General features: G+C 48.4%; 1 protein-coding gene and 1 non-coding gene across 2 annotated transcripts; one reads left to right on the forward strand and one right to left on the reverse strand.

The window, feature by feature from the left end:
- Positions 1 to 114: 114 nt before the first annotated feature.
- Sgk2 (serum/glucocorticoid regulated kinase 2) lies at positions 115 to 16,203 on the forward strand. Its single transcript, XM_026383252.2, has 12 exons — positions 115 to 183; positions 740 to 789; positions 1,277 to 1,334; positions 1,502 to 1,585; positions 2,863 to 2,994; positions 3,993 to 4,105; positions 4,372 to 4,408; positions 5,252 to 5,338; positions 9,032 to 9,127; positions 10,019 to 10,174; positions 11,678 to 11,767; positions 16,039 to 16,203. The coding sequence occupies exons 1-12, from the start codon at positions 148 to 150 to the stop codon at positions 16,201 to 16,203; spliced, it is 1,104 nt and encodes a 367-aa protein (XP_026239037.1). The 5' UTR covers positions 115 to 147.
- Positions 7,140 to 7,212, reverse strand: Trnaa-agc (transfer RNA alanine (anticodon AGC)). The gene has a single exon. It is a non-coding gene; the product is annotated as a tRNA-Ala (tRNA).
- Positions 16,204 to 16,944: the final 741 nt, after the last annotated feature.

A 16,944-nucleotide genomic window follows, 5' to 3' on the forward strand; every position in this document is an offset into this window, starting at 1 on the left:
GGAGTCCGGGAAAGGAGCCACTCAGGCTGTGGCAGGGGTTCAGGGTTGGGAGGAGGGAGAAGGCAGCTAGGCCTGATGCTTGGGATGGGGCCTCTCTCACACCTGTCCCTCCCTGTGCCCCAGAGCCCACCCGATCACAGCCTCAGAATGGCCTCTAGCCCTGACGGGATGCCTAGCCCACAGGTGAGTATTCCTGGCCTCCCGCCCAGCACTGGGAAGCTCACTTCCTCCCCAGGCTCAGGGAATCTGTAGAGACACCAGCCAGCCCTATGGGCTGTCCTAGACCAGGACTGGGAGGTGACAGGGTCATCGTGAGCTCATGGGGGTGGGCCATTTGCAGAGTGAACTGAGGAGAGATTGGGGCAAGGGCTTCAAAAAGTGTATGAGGTGGAGGAATTACGGCGTTGATAGAGAAGACGGGGGTTCAAGTCCCCGCCTGTTGCCTGTAAGACCTTGACCACAGCTCTTTGGCCTCCTTTTCTCACCCTGACATTAGCACACAATAGCCAGCACCTGCCCAAGGTTCTTGTGAAAAGCAGGTGGAATGGTGGCTATCTGGCTGGGGTGGACAGGGAGGTACATAGGTGAGTAGAATGGTAGAAGGGAACTGAAGAAAGGATGGAGGGAGAGATGGAGGGAGGGAGGCTGGTAGCGATGTTGGAGAAGGGGCCAGAGCCAGGGCTGGGGAAAGGGAGGAGGTTGGCCAATCTTAACCACCTCTTCCTTTAAATGTCTTCAGCCCTCCAGAGCCAATGGGAACATCAACCTGGGACCTTCGGCCAACCCAAAGTGAGTTCTGCTCTCTCAGGTGGCTTTCCTGCCTGGCTCCCCTCAGAGCTGGCTCCTCATGTCTTGGGAATGCAATCCAAACTCTCTGGTCTGGTGTTGAAGACCCTCTGCCATCAGGGCCCAGGGCCTCCCTCAGCATTGTCTTCTGCTAGTTCTCCAGCCTTTGCCCATATTGAACCTTCCATCTGGAAAGCCCCCAGGACTTGCCCTGTTAGCAGCTCCCCAACTTCATGCCCTTCCTGGGCTGGGGGCCAGATGCCTGCCTTCTCTGCAGGGTGCCTGCTTTCTCTCCCTGCCTGTTGTTAACTAGACCATGAGCTCCGTGGGGTGAAGGGTGAGTCTTGCAAGCCTCTCTTGGCAGGGAGGACAGGATGTTCTCAGGGGCAAGGAGGCGTGGCTCCAAAGTTAAAAAGAAGCCTGGGTTTGCCCTTAGGAACTAGATTTCCTGAGCTTGCAAATGCCGATCGTGTTCTTCCCTTGTCCCCAGTGCCAGGCCCACAGACTTCGACTTCCTCAAAGTCATTGGCAAGGGGAACTATGGGAAGGTGAGTGGGGAGATGGGGGTGGGAGGTCTCCTGCACCCCTGCCTGCCACTTGCATGAGCAGAGAGAGAGCTTGCATACTGCAGAATGCAAGTAGGGTGAGGGCTGGAGGCGTCACCCTGGGGACGTCCAGAGTCACCCAGAGGGCTTGTATTCCTGCTTCTGCTCAGGTCCTACTAGCCAAGCGCAAGTCCGACGGGATGTTCTACGCAGTGAAGGTGCTGCAGAAAAAATCCATCTTAAAGAATAAAGAGGTACCGGAGCTCGGGCAGGCTTTTCTTCTCCTGCCTCTTGACCTCCCGAGTAGCTTCCAAAGATGGCTTCCACCTCCGAGGGGTCCAAGAACATTTGTGCTGAGGTGGTTACAATAGGGGGTCCAGCTGGTGTCCAGGATTATGGCCATTCTCCAGAAAGGCAGGTGAGGCTATGCATCTATAGGGCTTTTAGGAGAACCAGCCCAAGCCTCTGACTTCCCATGGAAACACAGGGCTCCATGACAGATACCTTTTCTGCCCTCTCTGGGCTCACACTTTGCTTTTTTTAATATTTATTTATTTATTTATTTTAGTTTTTGGCGGACACAACATCTTTGTTTGTATGTGGTGCTGAGGATCGAACCCGTACCACACGCATGCCAGGCGAGCGCGCTACCGCTTGAGCCACATCCCCAGCCCCATGGGCTCACACTTTATGTGGGGCCACACCTTATATTCTCCAAAGGCCCTTCAAGTCATGGCCAGCCTGGATTTCTAGATACCTCAGCCGACTTGAGTCCCTTTAACACCCAACCCCATTAGGAGAACAGAGAGAGAGGATTGAGTATCCAGTTAGGAGACTCAGGGAGAAGAGTGATTAATGCACACAAGGATGTCGTGGGGGTTCAAGGGGAGGTCTTCTGGAAAAAGAAGTATTGAGTTGGCCTTGTCAGTAGCATTCTGGTAGTCTAAAAAAAGGATGGCTGTCCAGGGAGGGAAAATAGCAAGAGCAAAGATGTGACTATGGATAGCAAGTGGCTTTTTTTTTCCTTAAGGATTTTTCCCTGAAACTCATTTATGAAGGTCTCACATATAGTTTGCTTTCCACCCCGGGAGCAACATTTTTTTGTTTGTTTTTGGTGATGAGGATCGAACCCAGAGGTGCTCACCATTGAGCCACAATCCCAGCCCTTTTAATTTTTTATTTTGAGACAGGGTCTTGCTAAGTTGCTTAGGGCCTCACTAAGTTGCTGAGACTGGCCTTGACCTTGTGATCCTCCTGCCTCAGCCTCCCTGTTGGCTGGAGTGGGTCAGGAATTGCTGATTCAGGGGTTGAAGTTACTATACCAATAGGTGTAATAGGTGGGAATGAAGCCTGAATACTAGGCAAGGAGGCTGGGCTTGGCTTGAAGGGCACTAGGAGCCTTTGAGGGTGTTTGAGCAAGGGCTTAAGAAAGTCCTAGGCAGGACAACCCCAATAGCAAGGCCATGCTGGCTGTGCCAGTGAGGTAAGAGAGGCCTGGCGAGCTGTGACATGGACCCGTCTGACCCCACAGCAGAGCCACATCATGGCGGAACGCAATGTGCTGCTGAAGAATGTGCGGCACCCCTTCCTCGTGGGCCTGCGCTATTCTTTCCAGACGCCTGAGAAGCTCTACTTTGTACTCGACTATGTCAATGGAGGAGAGGTGAGGGGCCAGCTGTTGGCTGGAAGGCATCCACCCACACGCCCACTGTGTGCCAAGAATGGTCTCACCTCATCCTTACAACAGACCCATTTTGTAGCTGAAGAAACTGAGGCCCAGGGAGGCCGATCACTTGCTCAAGGCCACCCAGCCCGCGCCAGGATATGAACGTAGATCTGACTCCCAGCCATGCTGCTTTCTTGTCTTTCTCTCACAAAGCTGCCCTTAGACTCCCTTCCGTCGACCTGGGAAAGGTCAATGCTAAGAGGTGCTCTGTGGTCAAGGTTTCCAACTCTCCCTTTGATACCACAGGCCACAGGATAGGAGGTAGCTTGTCACCATCATAAATGGAGGGAGCCAACTGGTGACCCAGGAGCATGGCCGGGCATAAGCTGGGCTCCCTCTTGGACTTTACTCTGTTTCACTGGGCAAGTTGGCAAGATTTCGTGGGACTTGCCTCCATGACCCCAGATTGAACCTGTGACTGAATGACTTTGGGTCGATCCTCATCACCAAGCCAAGAGGGGAGTTTTTATCCTGCATCCCTAAGTAAAGGCCTTTGCATACCAATAAAATAGATCTAGCTTTGGTCGACGGGGAGGTGTAACCTGGCCTCAGTGTGACCGCTATAATCATTGTATTGCTTGGGTTGGAGGAAAGGCACATCTTTAAACCACCCAGTTTCAAATTCCAGCTCTGCCAATTATGAGCTACATGACCTTGAGCAAGTCCCCTAACTGTTCTGACTCCTCCCGTTTTCCTCTTACGTGAAACTGGCATCACATGGGTACCTTGGCTGTTGTCATGAGGATTAAATGAGATAAGATGTGAAGGGCCCAACTTGGAGCCTGTGCTTAATCAATGCTGGGAAATCTCTCCTTCCATGGTCACTTTGGACATGGTGACTACCCTGTGGGAAGGAACTGGCCTGCAGCTCAGGTGGGGTGACTGTGCCCTAGAAGTGGAACCAGGATCCCCCTCACACACCTCCTTCTCCTCAGCTCTTCTTCCACCTGCAGCGGGAGCGTAGGTTCCTGGAGCCCCGGGCCAGATTCTATACTGCTGAGGTGGCCAGCGCCATCGGCTACCTGCACTCCCTCAACATCATTTACAGGTGAGGACGGTCTGTGGCTCAGAGCCAGGCCCAGGCCCTTCCTGTCCCAACAGCCAGGGGGTATATGGACCTCTAAACTCCAATGAGATCCCAGAGGACAAGGGCTGGGTGTCCTCCTCCCTGGAGCCAAGTGCCCAGCCTCCCTGGGCTTTCCCTCTACACCCTGGGAGCCTGTGTGAATAGTCCTCCTGCCAGGACCCAGGGTCCCCAACTCTGTCATTATATAGCCAAGACTCCTCCAGGCTATTTTCTCTTATTTTCTGCAGGGACCTAAAACCGGAGAACATTCTCTTGGATTGCGAGGTTGGTGTGTGTGTGTGTGTGCGCGTGCACATGTGAGCACTCTGTGTGTCTCTGTGTGTGTATTGCACATGCATGCACACGGGGAGAGGGTGCACCTCTGTACGCATGTGCATGGGTGCCCACACATATGTACACGTGTATATATATACACTATGTGTGCATGTGTGTGTGTACACATGTGTACACAAGGTCTGTGAGACAGGAGGGCTGGTGGATTTTATGGTCCTTCCTTGTCTTGGATCAGGAGGGCAGTCTGCCAGAAGGTTCATGGGGAGATACAGGTTTAAGGGGTGAAGAAGACAGGACTGGGCAGAGGAAAAGCTCACCTGCATGGTGGCTGCAAGCAAGGCCTCAGCTGATTTCAGAGGGATGGGGACCCAGGCTGGGATGGATCGTAAGGATTGTCGAAGCCCAGAGGCTGGACTTTAGTGCCCTGCCTCAACCTATCACTGGATATGAATGTCTCTGGGGGGAAGAGGCAGGTCCCAGCTGTGGGGGTGGCAGCTTCAGCCGGGGAGATCTGGGCAGTCGCAGTACCCACCCACTCCACCCTCCCACCCAGCTGTCACAGGTCCCTCTCACGGGGCTGCTGTCCAGCCAGGACACCCTGGAGCTTTCATTGTCGTGGGTCTGGGGCTGAGTCCACGATGAACTAGGAAGACAGTAGAATGCCATGTCCCCCCCTGTGCCCATGGTACTCTCCAAGCCCTGGGTCAGAGTGGAGCCTCCAGCCTGTGTCTGGGCCTCAGACCCACAGCCACGGCCTGCTCGGTGGCATCTGGGCTTTGGGGTTAGGCCCGGACCTCCCTCAGCTTAGACCACCCTCCCATCCCTCATCCTCAGGGACACGTGGTGCTGACAGACTTCGGCCTTTGTAAGGAAGGTGTGGAGCCCGAGGACACCACATCCACATTCTGTGGCACCCCCGAGGTAAGTGTGCATGTCCTAGGAGAGGGCAGGCCATGAATGGCCAAGGCCACAGCTCCTGAGTAGAGCCATCAAGTTACAGCTGAGGGGCTCCTGCCATCCCCCCAGGCTCCCCTCCCCCCCAGCCAGATGTGTGCAGAGCCTTGGTTTCCTCCTCTGTGTCGTGAGAGATGCTGGAATAGGCCCCAGCCAGCTCTGGTGCCGCTCTGTGGCAGTGCTCTCCAAAGGAAATAAAATTCAAACCACGTACACAATTTAAAACTTCCCTGCAGCTACACTTAAAAAGTCAAATGACAAGGCTGAGGGTGAAGCTCAGTGGTATAGTCCTTGACCAACATGTGTGAGGCCCTGGGATCAATTCCAGCACTGCAAAAATAAAACAAAATAAAAAGAAACAGGTGAGCCCCAAGCACAATAGTGTGTGTCTGTGATCCCTGCTACTTGGGAGGCTGAGGCTGGGTGGTCACAAGTTCAAGCCCAGCCTGGGCAACATAGTGCGGCCCCATCTCAAAAACAAAAATAAGCCTGGCATGGTGGTACATACCTGTAATCCCAGTGACTCAGAAGGCTGAGGCAGAAGGATTTCAAGTTTGAGGCCAGCCTCAGCAACTTAGCGAAGTCCTAAGCAAAATTAATGAGATCCTGTCTCAAAATTAAAAATAAATAAATAAAAAGTAGTGGGGAAGTAGCTCAGTGGTAAAGTGACCCTGGGTTAAATCCCTAGTACAAACAAAACAAAGCCCCACCAACAAAAAATCCCCAGGAACATTGAAATTAATTTTAACTATATTTTATTTAACCTACTATATCCCAAATATCCTCATTTCAACATACAATAAATATAAAAATTATTGAACAGTTCATGTTTCTAAGGCTTTGAGATCAAGCATTTGTTTTACATTGTCACACATCTGATTTGGATTAGCCACATTTCAACTGTCCAGTAGCCACACATGGCTAGCGGCTGCTGTACTGAACGGCCCTGCTTCATGGGGCAAAGTCCACGTGCCACAGGTGGCCTGGCCTAAGAGTTAAGATCAAGGCTCACAAGAGTCAGACGCAGATCCACCTCCATCTCCGGCCAATGAGAGCCTGGAGGGTTAAAAGTTGTGGGTTGCAGCAGTAATTTCACCCACCTCTCCACACACAGGAGGCCCAGGTCTCCCTGCAGCTGTGGGGTTGAGAACTTTCCTTGAACTTCCACCAGTCTTGGACCTTGGACTTTGGACCTTGGACCTGGGACTTTGGACCTTGGACTTGAAGGAGACCCCAGTGGCTTGGACAGGCATCAGGACTGAGGCTGCAAAGCTGGGCAGCTCCTCCTGACCTGAAGTGGGCCAAGACTTGAGCTGCTCTGGTCTACCCCATTTGCTTGGAAACCTGGGCCTCAAATCTCAGGTGAACCTCCTTGGTCTGGCACAGATGCCCTCTCTGAGCAGGAGCTATTGTTTATGTTTGTGCATGGAAAGTGTTCCCTGAATAACGCTTGCCCTCCAAAGCTTGATAGCTAAGCCATCCAGTCCCTGGACATGGCCGGGAGCTGGCAGCTGGTCACTGCTGGGGGATGTGGAACCCTGATTCCTGTAGGAGACATATGGCCCCAACACATCCCTTCTTCCACAACTCCGCCACCATTGTGGTTTCAGAGAGTACAGACAAGAGTAACCACTGTTGCTCCCATTGTTCAAGGGCCTGTAGGTAGCCTTAAACCTGCCACCAGGAGGGATTCTGCATCCCCCCCCTTTTTTTTCAATATATTTTTAATTGTATATGGTCACAATACCTTTTTTTTTCCCCATTTTTTATGTGGTGCTGGGGATTGAACCCAGTGCCTCATGCATGCTAGGCAAGTGCTCTACCACTGAGCCACAACCCCAGCCCTCTGCATCCCCTTTTATGGATGAGGAAAACAAAGTTCTGAGAGGTTAAATGACCCATCTGAGACCACACCAAGGAGGTCTCAGGTCTGTGTGACTCTCTGCCCTTCTGCTGACCCACACAGTCTCTCAGGGTAGCTTGGCATGATGCTGAGATCACTCTCATCATTAGCATAGATCCCAGGTTAAGAGGTCACCAAGCTCTGGGGTTTAGTAGAAGGTACAGCCTGGATTCTCTCTTTATGCCAGGCACAGATGCATGGCAAGCACTCCGAAGTGCCACCTCTTTCCTGACCTCTTCTCTGCCACTCAGGTTTCCAGTCCAAGTGTGTGCAACATGGCTTAGACTTTGTCCATTATTCTCCCCACCCCTTGAGTACTCCCTGGGACACCAATAGCTCATTAAATACCTCTGTGCAAATTAGAAGGCACCTGCTCTGGGCCGGCTAAGTAGAAAAGGCACCCCTGAAGCAAAAATAAAGTTGCCAGATAAACTTCTGAACTAGTGTTATGGCTTGGTGAGTAGACCATGGCCAGGATTGCAGCCCCTGTCCACATCTTTGGCTGGTAAAACTGCCATGCGGTGCACAGCTATGCAGCTGTGCAGGGCAGTCTTGCTTGATCTCTCTGTCCCCAGCACATGGCACAGGTCCCTGCACTACCCAGGCCTTTGGTGAATGGATGCCACATGAACATGGGCACACCCCGTGAATATCACAGCAAGCTCCACCTTCTGCTCACCTTCTCCTTTAAGTGCTTTGCTTACAGATGGAGACACTGAGGCTGGGCATCTTTTCTTATCTACATTTTTTTGGTGCATTTTAGTTGTCTGTAATGATGAGATTTGTTGTTAATTAGCATAGGCACACAGTATAACAATATAATTTGGCCAACATCGAACCCAGCACTTCCCCTTCCTTCCTTTCTCCCACTTCCCGGTCCCTTCCCCCTATTCTACTGATATCCCTTTGCTCTTCATGGGATCACCTGCCACCTTTCTTTTCCTTTTTCCTCTTTAGTTTCCACATATGAGAGAAAATATGCAACCCTGACCTTCTGAGTAGGAATTATTTCATTTAACATGATGGTCTCAAGCTCTATCCATTTTATTGCAAATGACATAATTTCATTTTATTTATGACTGAATAAGACTCTATTGCATATATACATATCACATTTTCTTTATTCATTCCTCTGTTGATGGGCACCCAAGCTGGTTCCACAGTTTGGCTATTGTGAATTGTGCTGCTATAAGCATGGGTATGCATGGATCTCTACAGCATACAGTATTTATTTATTTATTTATTTATTTATTTATTTATTTATTTACTTTTGGTACTGGGGATTGAACCCAGGGGTGCTTTACTACTGAATTACATCCCAGTCCTTTTTATTTTAAGTTGCTTAGGGCCTCATTAAGTTGCTGAGGCTGGCCTGGAACTTGCAATCCTCCTGCCTCAGCCTCCAGAGTGCTGGGATTACAGATAGGTATGTGCCACTGTGTCTGGCAGTATGCTGACTTTAATTCTTTTTTTTTTTTTTCTTTGTGGTGCTGGGGATTGAACCCAGGGCCTTGTGCATGCAATGAAGGCACTCTACCAACTGAGCTATATCCCCAGCCCTGACTTTAATACTAAAGGCTAAATATGGAGGAGTGGTGTAGCTGGCTCATATGGTGGTTCCATGCCTAGTCTTCTGAGGTGTTTCCACACTGATTCCCATAGTGGTTGGACTACTTTACAATCCTACCAACAGTGTAAAAGGGTTCCTTTTTCCCCACATCATGAACATCTTTTAAATAAGTGTGTTTCCCCAACAGTACTTGGCTCCTGAAGTGCTTCGTAAGGAGCCTTACGATCGGGCGGTGGACTGGTGGTGCTTAGGAGCAGTCCTCTACGAGATGCTGCATGGCCTGGTGAGTGGGGAGCCCCTGTATACAGAGGACATGTGTCTCTGGGGAGAGCTGAGGGGGAGTCTCTCCTTCATGGGCTTGCTCAAGCTGTGTTCAGGGAACTAAATGAACCATCTCTCACCCCAGATGAAAAACGGTGATGCCAAAGTGAATATAAAGATTCAATCTATTTTTTTCAATAATGTTAGTTCAGCACTTTACAGTTTATTACACACCAACTTACCTTGGCCACGTCGATACAGTCTGGGAGCCTGGTACTATAGAGCACAGAGTTGTTCTTATTTTACTAAGTGTGAAACTGAGGCCAAAGAGGTCACAGTCCTTCTGGAAAGACTGTGAACCCAGCTTAACTGCCTGGGTAGGTCTCCACCTGTGTGGAGCGGGGGGTTCACCAGCACAGCATGGTCAAGCAGGAAGCTGTGGGGGTCAGGAGAAAGACCAGCTGGGAGAGGAACAGGAGGAAGAGCGGCAAGGAAGAGAAGTGGACCCCGAGTAGGGTTTGGGGCCTCACTGTCTTCCTAGCTATGTGGTTTATTGCTCTGAACTTTGTCTTCTCATCCGAAAAACCAGAGCCTCAGAGGATGGTTGTGAGCTGGCAGGAAGTGATGAAGGTCCAGGTGTAAGCTTGGTGCATAGCTGGATTAGCAGAGCTGGGATGGGAGATGCCCCTGGGAGGTCCATGAACCTCTCACAGGTGGGAAGAGCTTTGTGACCTTCTCAGCAGCCCTGACTGTCGCCTGTGATGGGTGCCTAGAGGTCCTGTCTTTCCACATCTGCCATGTGGGCCATTGCACAGGACGCCATGGGTCCTCCTGGCAACCTGGTTGCTCTGGTTCCCTGAGACCCATTTCCACGTTCACATGGGTGATCTCCAGCTTCTCCCTCTCTTACCAGCCACCCTTCTACAGCCAAGACGTGTCCCAGATGTATGAGAACATTCTGCACCAGCCACTACAGATTCCTGGAGGCCGGACAGTGGCTGCCTGCGACCTCCTGCAAGGCCTTCTCCACAAAGACCAGAGGCAGAGGCTGGGCTCCAAGGCAGACTTTGTAGGTGACCTGCCAGCTACAGCATAGGCCTCTTTGGGGGCTCTCAACTCCCTGAAGAGGCAGCTCAGTGGTACATCACCACGCTTCCTGCTCCCCTCTAAAATCAGCCTGCTAACACCTCCATTGGAAATTCACTACAGCTACCAGCTGTCTACTTTCTTTAATCCAGTTCCTTTAGTAAACCAATGTTTACTGAGCACCTACTACGTGCCAGACATTGAGCTAGGTGCTAAAAATTTAACAGTCTAGGTCTCTGCCCTTATTAAGTGGGGGGGGGTGTAAAGGAGGCTGACAACAAAACAAAAATAAAAGCAAAGATTATATGTAATTATCACAAATGTAAGGAAGGAAATGATATGCACAGGTGGACAATAATGGGAGGAAAAGGCTTCCAAGTGTTCACACCAAAGCTCGATGTGCCAGAGCCAGTGAAGTGTAACTTCTGGGGCATTTGCCTACCTTTCCTTGCCCCGCTTAAAGAACTGGAAGCTTCTTTGCCCAGAAATTCCCAAGGGGAAGTTTGCATCTTCAAATTTCTGTGTAATTTTTAAGATAAATTATTCATTCACACAGATTAAAACTCAAAATCTACAAAATGGTATCCAGAAAAAGTCCTTCTGTCTACCTAGTACCTACCTCAGTTTAGAGGAAGCACAAATTACTAATTTCTTGGGTATTCTTCTGGAGATTTTGAGTCTGGCTTTTTAACTAGCTCAGAGGGCAGTCCTGATACAGGGGACTGGAGAATCATTCTTTGAGAAACAGCGTTAGAATACGGATCCTGCTGGGAGGAAAGTTGGTGCCAATGTGTTTTCTGTTTGATCTTTTTCTTTTTGCTGCTGGGGATTGAACCCGGGGTACTTTACTAGTGAGCTCCTCCCCTAGTCCTTATTACATTTTATTTTGAGACAGGGACTTGCTACATTGCTGAGGGTCTCACTAACTTGCTGAGGCTGGCCTGGAACTTGTGATCTTCCTGCCTCAACCTCCCCAGTCTCTGGGGATTACAGGCGTGTGCCACCACATTGGCCCAGTGTTGATTTTGATAAGGAAAGAGGTGGTGAAGCATGCCTAGGGCTGAGTCCTCACTTCTGGGTCTCTGGGAATTTGTGGCTTTTCTTGGGGCTTTATTTCTCAAACCTTCCTCTGGATTGCATTCTGGGAAGTCTCAAGATGTACTGATGCATCAGGGGTGGATCCCCAACTCCCTGCTCACTTTCTCACCCCCCCCCACCTCCCGGAACCAGTTCTCATTCCTTGACATTCCATTCAGACCCTAGAATGGTGTAAGTATTTAGAGAGGTATCCAGTTGCGGATGTACTTTAATGGGGGGTTTTGGATGATGGGGGGGCGGGGCGAGGCCACAGCCAGGCTGCAGAACACCCAGGAAACCAGCCAGAACTTCAAGGACTGTGCAGTTAAAAGCCAGTTGCTATAGAGTTGGGAGGGTGTGGGGGTGGGGGAGGGGAGAGCTATTTCTGATCAGAACCTTCGTTTTGCAGCTGGAGATAAAGAACCATGTATTCTTCAGTCCCATAAACTGGGATGACTTGTACCACAAGAGGCTGACTCCGCCCTTCAACCCAAATGTGGTAAGAGGTCACAGTATTCTAGATTTTGGATTCCCAGCACTGGTCAGTTTGGAGAGTATCTGCCCCCCAACTCCCTCCCTCCTTCCCTCTCTCTTTCATTTGGTACCAGGGATTGATCCCAGAGGTAATTTACCACATCCCTAGTCTTTTTATTTTTATATTTTAAGGCAGGGTCTTGCTAAGTTGCTTAGGGCCTCACCAAATTGCAGAGGCTGGTCTGAAACTTGTGATCCTCCTGCCTCAGCCTCCCTAGCCACTGCAATTACCCAACTCTCTTTATGCCAACGGAGACATTGAGTGTCCAAAAGGTTCAATGATTTATCCGAGTCACATGCTAAAATTAGAGGCAGAACCCTTTCAGGCACTTCCAAGTCCGGTCTGCAAGCTCAGCTCTGAGGCAGAAGCCACACTGCTGCATCTTCAGGACCAATAACCCTCATGGCAGGGCCCTTTCCAGTTTGTAAGCTGTCTGTGTCACACTGCATACCCAGGCAGAGCCACACCCTATGGAGATGTCTTTAGACATTTCCCTGATAATAAAAACGGCCTATATTTCTTGTGGAAAGTATGGAGAGCAGAGAAATTCAAAATAGCAGGGAGGAAATGCTTTGTATCTCACCACTCAGGGACTTCCAGCCTTTGTGTGTGTGTGTGTGTGTGTGTGTGTGTTTTTCCCACATAGTTAAATCACACATTTTTTGTGTGTGTGTGTGTATATGTATTGGTCTGTCTCTCTCTCTACTCACAGTTGCCCCTGTGGGATGCTCAAGTTCCTTATTTAAATAGCATAGTATTTACATATGACCTATGCATGGCCTCTTATGTACTTTAATTCATCTCTAGATTACTTATAATTTCTCTTACAATGTAATTTCTATGAAAATATTTGTTATGCTATATTATTTAGGAAATAAGTCTGTACATATTCAGTACCAATAGTTTTTCCCCCAAAATATTTTTAATCTTCAGTTGTTTAAATCCATGGCTAAGGATTCCCATGAATGTAGAGGCCTGACTATATACAAGTGTGTGTATATCTTTTCCCTTTTTATTGCTTATAGGCTATGCTATTATTTTTTTCCACATAATATAAAACTTTATATAAACATCATTTTTAATGGCTGCATAATATTTCCATCCTATGTTAATAACCAGACTTACTTGGGGCTGAAGTTGTGGCTCAGTGGTAGAGCACTTGCTTAGCATGTGTGAGGCACTGAGTTCAATCCTCAGCACCACATAAAAGTAAATAAAGATACTGTTTATTCATTTACAACTAAATAAATATTTTTTAAAAATCCAAGGGGTGGCGGGGTGAGGGAGGAACTTACTCAGCTGTGCTCCACATGGTGAACTTTAGGCCATTACCATTCATTTTAGTCAGCTTTTCACTGCTGTGACTAAAAGACCCAACCAGAACAACTTTAGAGGAGGAAAAGTTTATTTGGGGAATTGTGGTTTCAGAGGTCTCAATCCACAGACAGCAGGCTCCATTCCTTGGGGCTCAAGGTGAGGCAGAGCATCATATGGCAGAAGAGTGTAGTGGAGGGAAGCAGCTCACATGATGATCTGAAAGCAGGGAGACACCACTTGCCAGATCCAAGTGCATCCCCCAAGCCTCGCCCCCAATGCCCCACCTCCTCCAGCCACACCCTACCAGCCTTCAGTTACTATTCAATTGATCCCATCATGTGATGAAGTCACTGACTGGGTTAAGGTTCTGGTAACCCAATCATTTATTCTTGGAACCTTCTTGTATTGTCTCACATGAGAGCTTTTGAGGGACACTGTACATCCAAACTATAACATCATTTTTTTCTTTCATAATGTGCTGATGAACATCTTCTAAGTATGTATCTTTGCCCAGAATTCTGGTTATTTTCTGAAGGTGGGTTTCAGAAGGGTAACTGCGCAGTCAAAGACCACCACCGTTTCCAGGCCCTTGGTTTGCACTTGCCTATTCACCACGCACAAGGGAGAACTATCTTCTTCCTCCTGTTCTGTCTTCTGGTGGGTTTTCATCTTCCTCACCCTCTGCAGCATGCTGTTCTTAACTCTTTTTCACTTTGCAAATCTGATAAAAAATGGCATCTCTTAGTGTTTTAAACATGTTTCTTTGATCCACAGTGGAGGTGTCGAGCGTTTAAATGTAATTTATGGTGGTCCCATGACTGAAAGGAGCTGTGTTTGAGGTGGATGAGGGAGGTTCTATACATCACCTATGCAGCACAGGGTCCCACTTTCTCTACCAGGCTGCATACTGAATACAGCCAATGTTAGTTCATTATTTACATTTTCTCTTTGGTACCTGTTCATGAATGTGTCTTCGAGCACCAGATTCTTAACAATGGTTGTCATATAGGATACATTCAGTTCAGCACTTGAAAAGTTTTTTTTTTTTTTCTTTTCCCCTTTGGATTTTTCTAACTTTGTGGTGCTGGGGTTTAATCCAGGGCCTCACACAAGCTAGCCATGCTCTCTACCAGAGTCCTTTGCTAACCTCCAGCACTCTTTCCTTGGGATTTTAACAGTAAGGATGATATCACACATATACCTTAGAGAACGACACACAGAATTCTAGAAAGGAATGCAAAATGATGTAGCAATACAGGGACATCAGAGTGAGACGTACTGGAAATGGATTCCTGGTTCTGCTACCTACCACTCGTGAGACCTTGAAGAATTTTCTTTAGCATCAAATTCTTCATTTGTGAAAAACGGAAAATATCTGCTTGTCTTGGGCTTCAAGGCTAACAAGGGCCAGAGCTAGGATCCACATTCTGGTCTTGGAGCTCTGAACCCTATGGCTTTTCTTTCTTTCTTTTTTTTTTTTTTTTTTTTGTACTGGGGATTGAGCCCAAGGGCACTCTACCACTGAGCTACATTCCCAATCCTTTTAAAAAAAATTTTCTTTTAGTTGTAGATGAGCACAATACCTTTATTTATTTTTATGTGGTGCTGAGGATTGAACTCAGTGCCTCACATGTGCAAGGCAAGCGCTTTACCACTGAGTCACAACCCCAGTACCTCCCAACCCTTTTTGAGACAGGGTCTTGCTAATTTGCCCAGGCTGCCCTTGAACTTGTGATTCCCTGCCTCAGCCTCCCAAGTAGCTGGGATTATAGGTATGTGCCACTGCACATGGCCTGTGACCTTTTTGAGAAGTTGGAAGTTATGGCATGTTTGTTTGCAGAGCCCAAGACTTATACGTGAAAGTAGATCTGCAGACCCCTCCACTTGCTCACCTGTTTACTTCATAACATCAGAGGGTGTTATCTTCTCTGACTGGGTCACCTCTGCAGAAAGACTGTATTTGTTAGTTCTAACTGCATAACAAGTCACTCCCAAAGTAGGTGTCTTCAAATAATAATCTTTTCTTATGGGGTGCTGGAGACTGAATCCAGGGCCTCACACATACCAAGAAAGTGCTCTACCACTGAGCTATACCCCCAGTCCTAAACAACAATATTTTTTCTTGTTCATATTCCATGGGTTGGCTAGTGTTTTTTAAATCTAGGCCAGGCCAGTTGTTCTCTGTAGAGCTCTCTCATATCTGTGGTCAGCAGTCAATTGATCTAGAACTGCCTCGTGTGTCTGGGAGTTGGCAGGCTGCCAGAGCACCTGGGTTCTCCTTCCTGCAGCCTCTCACCTTGATTCCCAAGGTACATTTTTTCAAGCCTCCACTCGAATCATTTGTCAGTGTTCCATTGGCATGAGCAAGTCACGTGGCTAACCCATATTTAACAGATAGAGAACCTCCACCTCTGGATGGTAAATGGAGAATTTGTGATCATTTTTACAATTACTCAAATGGCTCTTCCTGCAAAATAGTTAGAGCAGCCCCAGTCCCTCTCTACCATATTACCCTCTTTTATCTCCTCCATCTGGGACCCTGAACGTTCTACTTATATAAATGCTTTGTTCAATCCTCCTACCCTCCACATACTGCAAGCTCCTATAAGCAGAGGCTCACTCTATTTTGTTCTCCCATATTTCCAGTATCATAAACAATGCCTGGCAAGCATTCAGTGAATATAGGTTGACTGACAGACTTGTCTGAGGATTGGTGTAGAGCAGGCAAGGTGCCTGGGGGTAAGAGAAATCAGCCACGTGGAATAAGATGATTAATGGAGATGCATGGGAAAGTGACAGTTAAGTGTGGATCGCCAAGAGGTACTGAGGGGAGGCTTGGCATCCCTCTCCTGGGCTTTTGGTTCCTTTGGCAGCTCTGATCCCAGTGCCCTCTCCTCATCATTGGCTTCTGTTGACAGGCAGGACCTGCTGACTTGAAACACTTTGACCCAGAGTTCACCCAAGAAGCAGTCTCCAAGTCTATTGGCTGCACCCCTGATACTATGGCTAGCAGCTCAGGGGCCTCAAGTGCATTCCTGGGATTTTCCTATGCCCCTGAGGATGATGACTTCTTGGACTGCTAGGAGAAGCACTTGTGAAGCCTCTGAGGCCAGCTGGTAATAGGAGGAATTACTTTCAGCTGCTAGTAAGACTCAAAGTAATGTAATAAGTTTGATGGATTGAACAAGAAGTAGGGTCATTTTTTTCCCCATCAGAGAGGACATTGTTAGGTGACCTGGGCTGGTAGGACAGGTCATTAGATACTCAGAGGCTTTCCGTATTTCTATTGGGTCTCTTGACAAATGGCTTCTGATAGTAGAGTTGATATGTTATCACAAGATGGTTACTGGTTCTCTCGTCTCCACTTTTGTGTCCTGGACAGGCAAAAGGAGGAAAAGATGAGAGGGAACATCAAAGTGCTTTCCCAGCTGATGCAGTGTACATGCTTATAATCCCAGTGACACAGGAGGCTGAGGCAGGCAGATTGCAATTTGAGCCAGCCTCAGCAATTTAGCAAGACCATCAGCAATGTAGCCAGAACTTGTCTCAAAATAAAAGATTAAAAAAAAAAAAAAAAGGACTGGGGAACTGGGGATGTGGGTTTGATCCCCAGTACCCTGCCCCCAAAAAGTGTTTTCCCAGAAGCTCCATCCAATGACTTGTGCTGATATCTCATTAACCATCCTTTACTGCTGTAATGGAGCCTGGGTACACGAAGACCCTTAATAGCAAAGAGCTCTAATGCTAAGGGAGATGTGGAGAATATTGGGTGGGCAACTGGCATTCTTTACCAGAAGGCCTCTTAGTGCATAAAAAGAGCTGTA

This window comes from Urocitellus parryii, chromosome 6, assembly GCF_045843805.1.
Source record: "Urocitellus parryii isolate mUroPar1 chromosome 6, mUroPar1.hap1, whole genome shotgun sequence".
NCBI classification, from domain to species: Eukaryota; Metazoa; Chordata; class Mammalia; order Rodentia; family Sciuridae; genus Urocitellus; species Urocitellus parryii.

Bases quoted from the DNA above. Each gene is read 5' to 3' on its own strand.
- Sgk2 (XM_026383252.2), top strand. From the start codon at position 148: ATGGCCTCTAGCCCTGACGGGATGCCTAGCCCACAG. The intron at 1,335-1,501 runs GTGAGTGGGGAG...GCTTCTGCTCAG, and splicing joins GCAAGGGGAACTATGGGAAG to GTCCTACTAGCCAAGCGCAA. The intron at 9,128-10,018 runs GTGAGTGGGGAG...CTCTCTTACCAG, and splicing joins ACGAGATGCTGCATGGCCTG to CCACCCTTCTACAGCCAAGA.